Source organism: Diceros bicornis, chromosome 7 (genome assembly GCF_020826845.1).
Source record: "Diceros bicornis minor isolate mBicDic1 chromosome 7, mDicBic1.mat.cur, whole genome shotgun sequence".
In the NCBI taxonomy this organism is placed as follows: domain Eukaryota; kingdom Metazoa; phylum Chordata; class Mammalia; order Perissodactyla; family Rhinocerotidae; genus Diceros; species Diceros bicornis.
The window spans coordinates 60499681-60514805 of NC_080746.1; the positions used below are offsets into that span (position 1 = coordinate 60499681).

Genomic DNA, 15125 nt, shown 5'->3' on the forward strand with positions numbered 1-15125 from the left:
AAGATAGTTTATGTTTTTTTAACAAAGATTTAATAAGAGGGGAAGGGAGGTAGAGGAAGGGCGAAAGGGGTAAAAGGACACACGTGTACTGTGATGGATGGAAACTAGACTTTTGGTAGGGAACATGATGTAGTCTATACAGGAGTTGAAATATAATGATATACGCCTGAAATTTATATAATGTTATAAACCAATATTACCTCAATTAAAAAAAAAGGAAATGTACCACAGAAGCAAGTGACAATAAGATAAATATTAAATATACCTTCCCTAAAAGAGATCAGTGAAGTTGGAGGAACAGATGTCTAACAAATGAACCATTATTAGTAAGAGAAACATGCAGTTACTGAAGAGGTCGTAGACCAAAGCATTTGGCCTCTTGCAATAGAAGATAGGGAAGGTTTTCTTTAAAAGATGATGCCTAACTCAGAATATGAACAAAGACAGACAAGGAAAAAACAGGCATCACACACAGCATTTGTAGCATTTATAAAGGCAAGATATTTGAAACATTGTATTTTGGAGATGTAAAAAAAAAAAAAAAAATTTGCTAGAACATAAATAGGTGAGCTGGCCATGCAGAAAGGGGAGGTTGGTGATTAATTTCCCTCTCTAGCCAGAATTACATTAACATTATTATTATAGGTGATTAGTCCCGTATTTCCTCCATTTTCTGTTCACTACACAGAAAAAACACACATTATTTTCCCAAGAATTCAATGACATGATTTGTGGAAAGTGAACTTCTTGATCTAATACCATTATGCCTTTACCATAATAGAAGAGATATTCTATGATTCTAACACTCTATGACATTTAAATTCCCAATTTGTGGCCCACTTTGAATAAACATAGAGAGGACTGTGTCCATCACCCTAAATAGTAAATATAATCAAACAAATATAAAGTATTCATTGTGGTTCTGCTGTAAATTTCCCATCTTTTTTCTCTAAGAGACTCATAAAAGCTTAGATTTAAACAAGAAAAAATGCATATCTCCATCCTACTATCATTCAGATGTTATTCTGTAACAACATTATAGAATGAGCAGGAATCATGGGGTTTAATAAAAAAAAAATGTGAGGTAATTATGTCACCTCCCGTCAATTCTTAACTTTTTATATGTAGGTGGTCCTTTCCTGGCTCTTCTTTGATGGAAACTGGGCAGGTACCATGACATTTCAGTAAATTTTTAGTTAATGGAAAGTCTTAAGGTCAATTTAATTTTAAAAAGGCAATTAAAAAACTATAACATCCAAGTAACTGCTTCAATCTTCAACCAAAAGTAATATTTCTCTCCTTTCCCAGGTTAATGTAGATAGCACATTCTCCAATAGGGGAATGTGTTTATATTCCGAATCCTTTCTCCTTTATCATCTCCCCTTTTTTCTAGTTAATGATCTGATCCTTACAGGTTGGAGTGCTGGAATAGAGCAAAAGAGAATGGAGGCAGAGGAGTTCTTATATGACATCTTTTCATAAGATGGCTTCAGACTTTCCAAGTCGGGAACGTGTTTAAGGTTGAGTCTTTCTCTTCAGGGCACCTTTGCAATCTTTATAGACAACCCTGCTAGTTCCACTTTTAATATGAGCTGTGCCTCTCCTTCAGCTGGTTGCTCTTCATTTCCCCACGTAAGGCCTCTTATTTCTAGAGTCCCATTGCCTTGGCATTCCTATCGCACATTTCACATTTCAAATTCACGTACCTTGGACCTTAAAGCAGCTGGTCAGCCGTTTCACATAACCTGAGAATTTGCTAGATAGCAGTCACACACTAGCCTACTCTGCATTCCAGTTATAGGGAAGCCATATCACAGTCTCCAGGTGAGTTTTCTTAATGAAAGCGTGCATTTCATATTGCAAATGTGGTACTTAAGAGAAGCATAAAGGAAAGTATTCTAGGATGCAGTTTCTTTTTCATATATAAAAGCTTTACTGATGTATAATCCAAATAACACAAAACTCACCCTTTTAAAGGGCACAATTCGCTCTTTTGTGTATTCACAGAATTGAGTGACTATCAATCACCGCTATCTAATTTTAGAATATTTTCATCACACCAAAAATAAATGTCATACCCATTAGTGGTCCCTCTCCATTCTCCCCTCCCTCCATCACTAACCTACATTACGTCACAATGGATTTGTATATTTGGGATATTTAATATAAATAGAATCATGCAATGTGTGGTCTGTTCTGTCTGGCTTCTCTCATTCAACATATTTTAAGGTTTCATCCATTTGTACCATAATTAGCATTTCATTCCTTTTTATGACTGAATGATATCCTATTGTATGGATATACTATTTTTTGTTTATCCATTCATCAATGATGGGCATTTGAGTTGTTTCCATGCTTGACTATTATGAATTATGCTGACAAGAACATTTATATACTCTTTCATTTTCTTTTCACGAGCACATGCTTTAATCTCTCTTGAGTATATATCTAAGAGTGTAAATGCTGGGTCATGTTGTAACTCTATGTTTAACATTTTGAGGAACCGCCAACTAATTTTCAAAGTGGCTGCATAATTTTGTAATATCAGCAGTAATGTGCAAGGGTTTCAATTTTTACATATCCTTGTCAAGATTTATTATTGTCTTTCTTTTTTATTTAGTTCTCATACGGGAGTAAAGTGGTGTATCATTGTTGTTTCAATGTGCATTGTCCTAATGATTAATGATATTAAGAATCTTTTCATATGCTTATTAGCCATATACATGTCTTCTTAGGAGAAATGTCTATTTAAATCCTTTGACCATTTTTATTAGGATTATTTGTCTTCTTACTGTTGAGTTTAAGAGTCCTGTACTGTGAGTTGTCTTATCACTATGTTGATGGTGTCCCTTGAAGCCCAAAATTTTTCATCTTGATGAAATCTAGCTTATAATTCTATTTTGTTGTATTGCTTGTGTTTTGGTGTCATATCAAAGAAACTATTAACTAACCTAAGTCATGAAGATTTGACCCTAGTTTTCTTCTAAGAGTTTTATAGTTTTAGCTGTACATTTAGGTCTTTGGTCCATTTTGAGTTAATTTTTGTATATGAGTGAGGTATATAGTAGGAAGGCAAATGGATATCCAGTTTTCCCATGAGCATTTTTTGAATAAGATGAATTTTCCTAAAAGTTAAAATTCTTTAATAACCGCAACTTTAATTGTAGTTATGTAATGTTTCTATTTTCATCATATGCTAATATATACCATTTCCAAACTGATAGAATTTCTCTAAAATAATTTAAGTACTATAGAAAATATAGGCTGAAGAATTTACTGCTTCCTTCATATATACTACACCCAGGGAAGCTGAATAAAATGAATGAAATATATAAATTTGAGCCGGGTTATTTATGCCATTGCAGGAAGACTCTTCTGACACCCACATCCTGATTCCCTCACATTCCTGCAATGTCAGGCTTTAACACCTCTGAAGTAGAAATCTCTAGCTTCTTCCTCACTAGTATCCCAGCCATGGAGCACACTCACACTTGGGTCTCCATCCCCATTTGCCTCATGTATCTTGTTGCCATTCTGGGGAACTGCACCATCCTCTTTTTCATAAAAACAGAGACCTCTCTGCATGAGCCTATGTATTATTTCCTCTCCATGCTGGACTTTTCTGACCTGGGACTGTCCATCGCCTCCCTTCCAACCACGCTGAGAATCTTCTTGTTCAATGTCATCAGAATTTCCCCTGATACCTGTTTTGCCCAAGACATTTTCATTCATGGATTCTCAACTATGGAGTCATCAGTTCTTCTTATCATGTCCATTGATAGCTTTATAGCCATCTACAACCTTTGAGATACCCCTCCAACCTGACCATTGACAGAGTCATTAAAATTGGCCTTGTATTTGTTATAAAAAATATCTTATTGGTTTTCCCTCTTCCTTTCATTCTCAAAAGGCTGAAATTTTGTAAGAAAAGTCTTCTATTCCACTCCTATTGCCTTCACCAGGATGTCATGAAGCTGGCCTGCTCTGACAAGAGGATCGATATCATTTATGGACTGTTTGTGGCTCTAACAGTTATATTAGACTTGATGTGCATTTCTGTGTCTTACATGCTGATCCTGAAAATTGTTCTTGTCACTGCTTCACACAAGAGCCGTCTCAAAGTCCTCAACACTTCTATCTCCCACATCTGTGCTGTACTCATCTTCTATGTGCCTATCGTCACCTTGGCTATTATTCACTGCTTTGCCAAAAATGTTTCTCCAGTTATTAGGGTCATCATAGCTGATACCTTCCTTCTAGTTCTCCCTCTAATGAATCCCATTTTATATTCTGTAAAGAATCAGCAAGTTAGACATCGGGTCCTCATGAAATTATGTGAGAAAAAGGATTGATGGGAAATTTGAGCTGCAATGAAAGCCCAGCTCACGTGGCAATTTTTGGACAAATGTAGAAATCCAAGAGTAATAATGGATTAATAGAGATTGAATACAAGGAAATGTAAGTAAGTCCATCAAACCTCAGTTCGTTAATTTAATTAAGAAGCAACAGCATTCTAGGTTACATTCCTTGGGAGTGAGGCTTGGAGTTATGCTTATAAATATGTTTCCCACCTCCTTTCTCATTTTTACCTCTTTATACAACCTATCCACCAGCTCTATAAAGATACCGACATCAGCTTCAGCAGCACAATCCTAATTATGATTAGAGAAAATTTTAATGGATTTTATTTCTTAAAATGTTCACTTTTCAATAAACGATAATAACTCTAAATAACTCAGGCAACCTCAGCGGTGACTGAAGTGTGTTGAAAGGTTGAATACACACCCAGAACCACACACAGAGTCAGCATCTCCTGAACACCTACTGTGTGTGTTTATGTGTTTGCGGTTTTCATCAGCGATTCAAATAAACAACTAAAAATGCCCCTGTCCTCCAGTATGGAGATGAAGTATGGTGAAATATATTTGGAAGTATGAGCCTCACAAGTGCAACACAATTAAAATTGAATGCAAAAATAATTGACAAGAAAATATTTTATTCATTCATATTTTCAAGTGTCTGTAATAAATTTCAGAAACTCCATCCACTGATATGCATATTGGGTTATCCGTCCCTCATTGAAGTTTGTCTAGCATCCTTTATTTGCCATTGCCGTAACCCTAACCAACAGAATTATTTCTTTATTGTCTGTATCCTACATTAACATGTAAGTAACTTAAAACACAGATTTTATCTCCTATTTTTGTCAGTGCTCATCCAAGTGGCTGAAACATACTAGTTGTTTATTGTGTTTGTTAAAAACATAGCAATCTTAGTCAATTTTGAAGCTGTGAATAAAATGTACGCTAGAAAAGCAAAAGAATCAATTAGACTATATCTGGAAAAGCTATAAATATAGAGCTCACATGTTCTAATTAATTACTTAGGATAGAAATAAAGATAAAAGTTAGCAAAATAGTATTCAGAAATCATAAAAAATGAAAGAAATCTCATATACAGGAGAGATCTAGTCAGGTTCTCATTAAAGGTTTAAAAATCAAACCAAAAAGAAAGTAGAAGAAAATATTGTTTAATATTTATTAATCTCTGGAAAACAGAATGCTTTTCCATCTTTGAAAGGAACAGATAAGCAAAGGAGATGACTTATATAATCTACTGCTTTAAATTGAATTCCAGGGGCTGGCCAGGTGGTATAGCAGTTAAGTTTGCGTGCTCCACTTTGGAGGCCTGGGGTTTGCTGGGTCGGATCCTGGGTGCGGACATACGCGCTGCTCATCAAGCCATGTTGAGGCGGCGTCCCACATAGAGCAACTAGAAGGATCTGCAACTATGACATGCAACTATATACTGGGGCTTTGGGGAGAAAAAAGGGATAAAGGAGGAAGATTGGCAACAGATGTTAGCTCAGGGCCAATCTTCCCCAAAAAAGAAAAAATATGTGAAGCTAAAAAAACAAAAAAATTGAATTTCAAAGCCAAATGACCATAGAGTAAGAACATTAGAAGAAACAGTATTAAAAATATATTAATTAATTTTATTAAACTAGTAAATTTTATAATTTAGTAAACAAATATAATTAATCGACATTTAAAAAGCATAAGAAGACAATTCACAAAAGGATGAAGACAGTCATTTACGTGAAAGAATATCTAACTGATAAACCAATGAAAATAGTTTTTTTTTAAGGGAAAAGTGGCCAAAATTAACATTCATTAATATCCGAGGACAATCTCATCCATAATTTAAACATGTAGTAGTATTAGAAAGAAAGAGTGCACTCTTGGCTACTCTACTTCTAAGTTGTGTGACCTTCAACAAATAACTAGACACTTTTGTGTTTTAGTGACTTTGTTTTTATACGGTTAATGTAAGAACTAAATGAGATAAAGTATGTATACTTAGCAGAGTGACTAGTGCAATATTATTCAAGAAGTGATAGTTTATTTTTAAATATTGTTATTATTTTTATTTGCATTGGGCAATCTTTATCAATATACATTAAATCTTACATTATTTGATTCAGTGTACTTGTTTCTGAAAATCCATATTGAGTAAAAACTTAAAATATTATGAAAAATTTATTTACGTGAAGATATTCATACAATGTTAGGTGCAAAAATAGTGGCCTTGAAAATTATTAAAGAGCATAGAGACACTACATTCTAGAAAACGAAAAAGGAATAACGCAATATTTACACAATTAGGTCAATAACAATATAGACAAGTAAATATACACTGGTCAATAAAATAGTTGTCAAAATAATGAATATAAAGCAGTACATATCCTCCCTGATTATCCATTCCACTCAGTGTATCAAAGACTTTATATTATACTATACACAATTCGAATTTATTTGAGAGTAATAAAAAATTCATTTGAGAATTGGTCTAAGTCAGATGGATAACAAAATAGATAGAAAAGCTTAGCAAATACCATATGATTTCCTTCATTAAGTAGTAGATAATAACAACAATAAACAAACACGTAGGGACAGAGATTGGATTGGTGGTTACCAGAGGGGAAGAGGGGAGGGAGGAGGGTGAAAGGGATAATTCGGTACATGTGTGTGGTGATGGGTTGTAATTAGTATTTTGGTGGTGAACATGATGTAATCTATGCAGAAATAGAAGTACAATGATGTACACTTGAAATTTTTACAATGTTATAAACCAATGTTACTGCAATAAACAAAAAATTAAAAAAAAAGAAAAGCTTAGCAAATTATCATCAAATATTCAGAAAGATAAAATTGAAAGAAACAAATCAACTGAAAGTTTAATCCTAAAATTATTAATATTAAATAAGGAATAAATGTATAAGAAGGGCTAATTATAAATTAGAAAGTGCTTGACATACAGACAAAGGAACTGGTAAGCTAAATCATTTGATTTGTCTGAGAAAAAGTGTTTTTTTTTGGTGAGGAATATTGGCCCTGAGCTAACATCTGCCAGTCCTCCTCATTTTTTTCGCTGAGGAAGACTGGCCGTGGGCTAACATCCATGCCCATCTTCCTCCACTTTATATGGGACGCCACCACAGCATGGCCTGACAAGCGGTGGGTGGGTGCGCGCCCAGGATCCGAGCAGGCAAACCCCGGGCCACCGCAGCGGAGCACATGCACTTACCGCTTGCGCCACCGGACCAGCCCCAGAAAAAGTGTTCTTAAATGTGAATAACTTTTTAGACTAAAAAGCCTTATGAAGCAAGGAATGGTAAAGAAATAAAAATCTTATAAACCATTATTCATATTACTAATTAAATATGTCACTAATATTTTGTTCTTTACTGTTATGTTTTAATGTATGCAAACATATATTTAAAGAGATTTCAGAGGTTCTCTTGTGACCTTATTCACCAAATTATCCTTTCTGGTGATGATTTAAAAAATCAGTCATGGGTTCTGCTGCAACTGGAGTTCATATGCTTTGCAAAATTTCAAAAAGCTAAAAGGTTTCAAAAATGTGAAAATTACACATAATGACTTTTTTCTTTTCTCACTGTGTCGCATTTTCATAGAAGTTATGCATTATTTTTTTAAAAGACAGAAAAACATTGAAACCATGAGATTAACAGTATAAAGGTAACCTTGAAGAACAAAAATAAGATTCAGAAATGATCCACAGGCTAATTTGGAGGAGACCAATGTAGCTTTCTTATTTTCACGTAGTTTTTGTTGTATTAATGTGCATAATTTATCTAAAGGTTTACTTTTCCCTATTTTGCGTATACATCAAATTTTGCAAGGCTGTGATGTAAACCTGACAAGACCCATAGCAGAGATCACATGTCCCCATGTATGGTTGTGCCCAGATTTCATATTGTATAAACTGTGCCTAAACTGGTGACGCAGATGCCTGGGATGTCTTGCTTTAGACTAATATCTATGTAAGTCATTTGGAATACACAAAAAATTGATTTTGCATAAATATGGTAGAATTTGCTCATCAATCTGAATTTCAATAGCCTGTGATTTTTCATCTCTGAGTATCTCATCTCTCACATCTAAAGGGCCACCATCGTGATCTGAAATAACAGCGATGCTATGGAACCCATCTTCCTCTTGAGTTTCCATGGGCTGAAGTCTGTTCATGCTTTGCTCTCAATTCCATTCTGTCCTGCATACCTGGTAGCATTAGTAGGAAACATTATCATCCTCTATGTTTTCTGGAATGAGTCCTCACTCCACCAGCTCATGTATTATGTGCTATTAATCCTGGCAATAACTGACCTGGGCATTTCCGTGTCTACCCTCCCCATAATTTTAGCTGTGTTATGGTGGGAAGCCCAGGAAATCCAGGTAAGAGCTTGTTTTGCTGAGCCCTTCTTCATCCACACCTTCACATTCTTGGAGTATTCAATGCTGCTGGCCATGGCTTTGGGCCACTGATCTCTCTGATCTCTCTGATCCGCTGCACTACTCAAGGATCCTCACAAATGACATTGGCAAGATCAGCTTGGGCTGTTTGTTATGAACTGCAGGAGTAGTGATGCCTACACTCATATTATTAAGGCACTATCATTACTGCTGTGTTGACATCCTCAACCACTCTTTGCCTTCATTTGGGTATTCTGAAATTATCCTGCTTTGATCCAGTGTCAACAGCATCTGCAGATTGTCTGTGGTCATTATCACACTCGGCACAGATTCAGTCCTCATACTCCTCTCCTATGCCCCAATTCTCCATGCTGTGCTGGGCATTGCATCTCATGAAGAGTGACTAAAGAACTCAACATCTGTTTATCCTGTTTATATGTGGCACTTATCTTCTTTGCAACTCTAATAGGGGTATACAAAATCCATCGCTTTGCAAAACATCTTCCTCCCATAGACCACATCCTCATTGCTGACATTTACCTGCTTCTCCCACTAGTCCTTAATCTCATCATCTATAGTATCAGGACCAAGCAGATTTGTCTAGGAATTTTCTGTATGTTTAGGCTAAGCAGGAGGCTTTAGAAAACACCAAGCTTCTATCAGCTAACATTGGAGGAAGATTTTCTTCATCAGATTTTTAACACTGTAACTTCTTAGATATGTGTCTTTGAAGAATTCTCTAAATCTCTTGCATTTCCAGGTTTATTCTCTGAAAATTTGGGATCTTTATCATTGTTCTGATTATCTCACAGCATTATATGAAGATAATTTCAGAAACTATGTTATGAGTATTTTACCATAACAATGCAAATATTAATGACACATTTTATTGTTTTTGCAAATAATACAATTGAAATCTCCAAACCAAGTTATCATTGCTAGTCCATAATTGGTCATTCCTTTGCCCAGTGCCAGAATTTTGTGGAAACTTTTGTTTGTTTCAAGAAATTAGGCTTGTCTTATGTTGTGACTGAAATTTTAAAGACCCTACTAAACCCAATCTTTATTCTGCTAAATACCATCACTATAGATGACTTCTTAGCCTCATTCTTTGCCAAGTATCTTAGTGTCTTTTTTATTCACTCCCTTGTATAACCATTAAAAATCATACCAGGGGCTGGCCCAGTAGGGTAATGGTTAAGTTCACATGCTCTGCTTCAGTGGCCTGGGGTTCATGAGTTCGGCTCCCAGGCGTGGACCTATGCACTGCTCATTAAACCATACTGTGATGACATCCCATATATAAAGTAGAGGAAGACTGGCACAAATGTTAGCTCAGGACTAGTCTTCCTCAAGCTAAAAAAGGAAGATTGGCAACAGATGTTAACTTGGGGCCAATCTTCCTCACCAAAAAAAAAACATATTTACCTGCCAGTCTTGAGATAAACATACAGGTAATGACTGCTCACTCAAGGTCAACATTTAATAAGTGGAAAAACTGAAGCAGGCATTCATTCATCCCACTGAGATCAAAAGGGTGATACTAAGTCTAGAATATAGATGGTTTTGGAGTATGTTAACCCATACATTCAGGTTATAACTTGGAATAAAAACAATTAAGCAGTCAAATCATTATATACAAAATAAACATTTTATTTCTTTTTATTGCCATGATGGAGTAAAAGGGATACGATTTAGTCTCTCACCTTAAACTAAATAAAATGGAGAAGTGTATAAAACAATAGTTCTAAGAAATTGGGTAAGAGGCAGAAAAGATGGAGATCTCTAAGAGAAGGGGAAAGATGAAGTGAACCCAAAGATTGCCCTGATTTACTTACTAGAAATTTATGGAATCATGGAGTGAGGAGATGAACTCAAACAGAGTCTGATGGTCTCTCATAATTACAAAGCAGAATGCCAGAGCACAGACAGTTGCACAGATACAGAGATACGTGATCTGCAGGACATTCCTCAGAAGTCTTTGGTTGTGTACTGATCTGTGTATATATGTGAAGAAACTACTGAGGCCAAGGAAAGAACCACCAGAAAGGAGCAGACGAACCATTCTCAGACCTTATATATGACTGAGAAGAGTCTGTGTTCTTAACAGCAAGAATGGAGAAACCTTGCAATATACAGAACATCTGGTTGCGTACTTAGAAGACTATTGCCTTAGTAGTAAGGCAAATTATCCCTAAACTAAAAGCTGTACTTGGTCTTTCCTAACAAAGCATAAATAAAAGTCTTACAAAGATTGAACTATCTCCATGTAACTTTATTACACATGAGAATAAAGTTAAAACATATATTTAGAGAAATACAAAAAAATCTTTTGCTCAATAGCATAAAACTCACAACATATGAAATCCAATAAAAAATTATAAGACATGAAAAAATGGGCAAAAGTAAGACCCATAAGAAAGAGAAAATTCAATCAATAGAAATATAAACATAAATGACACAAATGATATATAAGTAGACAAAGACATTAAGAAAATTTATAAATACGATCTTTATATTCAACAGGGTAAAGGAAAGAATGAGCATATTAAGGAGAGAAAAGTTTTTTCTAAAAATATGCAACTCAAGTTGTAGAAATGAAAATTACTATATCAGAGATGAAAAACATACTGAATGGGATTAACAGCAGATTAAACATTGCATAAGGAAAAGTTAGTAAACTTAAAGACAGAATGAGAAAAAATATCCACATTCAAATGAGAAAGAATAGACCAAAAAATGAACAAAGCATCCAAGAAATGTGGGACATCATCAAGGTGCCTAATATATGCAAAATCAGAATTTCAAAAGGAGAAGAGAAAGAGGAGAAGAGAAAAAAAATATTTGTATAAGTAATGGCTATTTTTTTTTCCCCGAATTTAATGAAACCAAGCCCACAATCCAAGAAGCTCAATAAACACAGGCAGAAAAAGAATACGAAGAAAACTACAGAAAATTACATCATAATATATTTGCTTAAAACCAGTGCAAATGGAAAAAAAAACTTGAAAGCAAAGTGAAAAAAGACATAATATGTACAAAGAGACAATTATAAGGATGAAAACAGCCTTCTTGCCAGAAACCATGCAACTCAGAAGACAGTGAACCAATATCTTTGTATTAGAAAAAGCAGCAACAAGCAACTGATCAACCTAAAATTCTATACCTGGCAAAAGTATCTTTCAAAAACAAGAACAAAATAAAGACAATATCAGTCATTTAAAAGCTGAAATAATTTGTCTCCAACAGATCAGCACTAGAGTATTAAAGGAAGTCCTCCAGAGAGAATAAAAATAACGCAAGACAATTCTTGAATCTACAAAAAGAAATCAAAGGTTCTGTTAATTCATAAAAATGTAGGTAAATATAAAAATTATTTTTAATCTCTAGTTGATGACAATGCAAAGATAATAGCCATGTAGTGTGGTGTTAATAACATAGGTAGAAGTAAAATATGTGACAAAACTAGCACAAAGACCAAGAAATGGGTAACATTCGTATACTGTTACTAAAAGATTTTTATACTATAAGCAGAGTGAATCTACTGGAAGGTAGATTGTGATAAATTAAACATTTATACTAAAAATTCTGAAGCCACTAGTAAAAATATGTATAGCTAAAAAAGGTATAGATACTAAATAAATGATTAAACAGATTCATAACACTACTCAGTTCAATAGAAATGAAGGAAAAGTGGAAAAGGGAAAAAGAATAAATAAGAAAAATATAAAATAAATAGTAAGGTGGCTAATACGAACACAAAATATCTATTAATATTACATTTAAATGTTTTAGACACACCAATTAAAAGCAGATATTTTCAGTTTGGGTGAAAAAGGAAGACATGATGACATGCTGTCTTCAAGAAACACATGGCAAATATAAAGATATAGATAGATTTAAGTAAAAATTGAAATTATATGGCATGTTAACAATAATCAACAGAAAGCTAGGGTGGATATATGATTATCACAAAAAGCTAATGTCATACTTAATGATGAGATACTGAATATGTTTACCCCTAAAATCAAGAACTGGGCAAGGGTGTATTCTTCCAAATTCTATCACTATTTGCTATGGACTGAATGTTTATGTTGGGTGAAATTAGGCTGGAGTATAGTTACAAAAGAGTCTCACTCAACTCTATGGAGAATTCTGAAGCCAGGATGTTCCACCATAGCTGTTCCAAGGGGTCCTGGCCTTTTAGATTCTTACATTTATTACTCATTAAATACAGGCTACTCCATCAAGGGGGTGTAACATTAGGCATAAGGACTCTCTTAAGACTAGGGCCATTAGTGGAGAAGGATGATAGCTGAAAGCACTCCCTGTTGTCCTTGAATCTTACAGGAGTGATTTGGATGGGTTAATACAACATCCACTAAAGTCTGTCCTTGGAGTCACTCAAACCAATTCACTTTTTCTTGGGGTAACTTAAAAGAGAAATGTTAGTGGAATGAACACAGCCTCCTTTGCTATAGGTATTGTCAAGGCTTCAACTGATCTTTATCATCTCTCTATTATCTATTCTAGATTCATCTCATTATTAGCCAATATACATGCTGGTTTAGGTGGTTTACCTGGCGACACAGAACCTCATTCCTGAGTGAGGCAAGCCTGTGACAGCCATGAAAATATGCCATTTATATTTCATGCTAGAGAATGATAAGAGACTTTCACATATTAAGGTATATGGGATAGCTATTCTGGATCAAAATTGATTTGGTTTGAACTAAAGAAGCATGACTTATAGCCTATAAAACATAAATTTTACATCTGAGTTAAATATTTAAGTAAAGAATGCATTCTTTTAAGATAAGAATATATACTTCTGCTCCTACTGCACCAGTGTAGGTAAACCCTATTTGTATCACCGCATTAGTACTCCTAAAGATTATTTCCCTTTCCTGGACATAAGAGTCATGTTGACCTGCTAATTTTCAACTGAACACCTCTTTAAAACTTTGATGAATATGTATCCTAGGCGTGTTTAATGTATGTTCTTTGTTCTAAAAATGTATAAACTGTACTGAAAATCAAGCTTCTCCGATGCTTTCTTCCTTTGTGGAAACTGCCTTCCTAGCTTATCATCCTCAGTTTGGCTCAAGTAAAACTCACCTTATATCTCTTATCTATAGAATGGTTATTGGTTATTTTGTATTGATAAGAGCATGAAATGATGGTCCCAGCTGCTGCCTCTCTGGATCCAACATTGTGTCTGCACCGAGGCCACCTGTTCTGTAGGCTGCTCTCAAATGAGTTACTGAAGATGATGGTGATATAAGCTCACTCCTGCAAGAAGTAAGGCTCCTTCAGTGGGTGACTATGGCTCACAAACTCCCCATCCACGTGACTAAACCTGGTTTGGGAGCATTCTTCAGTCTTAGACTCTTCTCATCAAATCCCTCTTTCTTCCACTCTCCTTTACAGATACCAGACTATTATCTTGGACTAAAAGCCGTCCCTTCCTTCTATTGCTCCCTCTCTCTTTAGCCTTCACAGTTGTTCCCCCAATATATCCCTTGCAAGTGTAATCTTATCTTGCTGTCTGTGTATTGCTGTTCCAAACTGTTGCCAGTCATACTAAGGGCAGTCTGAGATAGTAGGCAATAAGATGAAGTTGCGGTACTGACCCACTAGCCACCCGGTGGAAAAACAGGACTACGTATTGATGGTTTCTGAAGCAAAAAATGGTGGCAAGTTGACTACACTGAGCTGTTTTTGTTTTGAAAATATGTGAAATTGTATGATCCACTTGGACATCTTCTGATACTTCTCTCTCTATTTTAACTTTGAATGGATATATGCAGCAATCCAGCCTGAGGAGGGTATGATTACCAAAGACTTCTCAAGAATAGAAGTTTGGGTCACACCACCAGATAAGCCACCGAGACCTACAAAGTCAACAGCTGGGGTTTAGGGTAACTTAGACTAGATAATGTAAGGTGGAGATAATGAGTATCAGTTGTGGTTCTGAGACCAAAGGAACTCTGGAGGAACTGGTACCCTAACCTGAGTGGAGAAATAGATCTGTGTGGCACAAGGGATATACTGTGGTGGTCATGTAAATAAATCACTCAGATCTTCCACTGCAAGGAGCACACTTGACTGAAGGCTCAAGCTACTGCTGTGTTCCTCTATCACCTTCGTGCCTAGACCACGCTTCCCATGGACTTCTCTCTGATAATGACTGAGAACAGTTAGATACTAATATGTGTCAATTCCCACAGGACTTAGGACTTTCCCAACAGATGACTTGTGCTGAAAACTCCATCTTGGCCTGACCAAATCTTTCTTGGAATTGTGCTACAGTACAAAACTTTTTCCACTCAATTCTTTACTCTTACC

At 35.4% G+C, this 15125-nt stretch overlaps 1 protein-coding gene and 1 pseudogene across 1 annotated transcript; both read left to right on the forward strand.

The window, feature by feature from the left end:
• The first annotated feature begins 3411 nt into the window (after nucleotides 1-3411).
• Nucleotides 3412-4352, forward strand: LOC131409034 (olfactory receptor 51A4-like). Its single transcript, XM_058546241.1, is given in 2 exon segments — nucleotides 3412-3793; nucleotides 3796-4352. Coding segments are annotated over 2 exon segments (939 nt in total).
• Nucleotides 4353-8504: 4152 nt separating this feature from the next.
• Nucleotides 8505-9419, forward strand: LOC131409035 (olfactory receptor 51L1-like; annotated as a pseudogene).
• Nucleotides 9420-15125: the final 5706 nt, after the last annotated feature.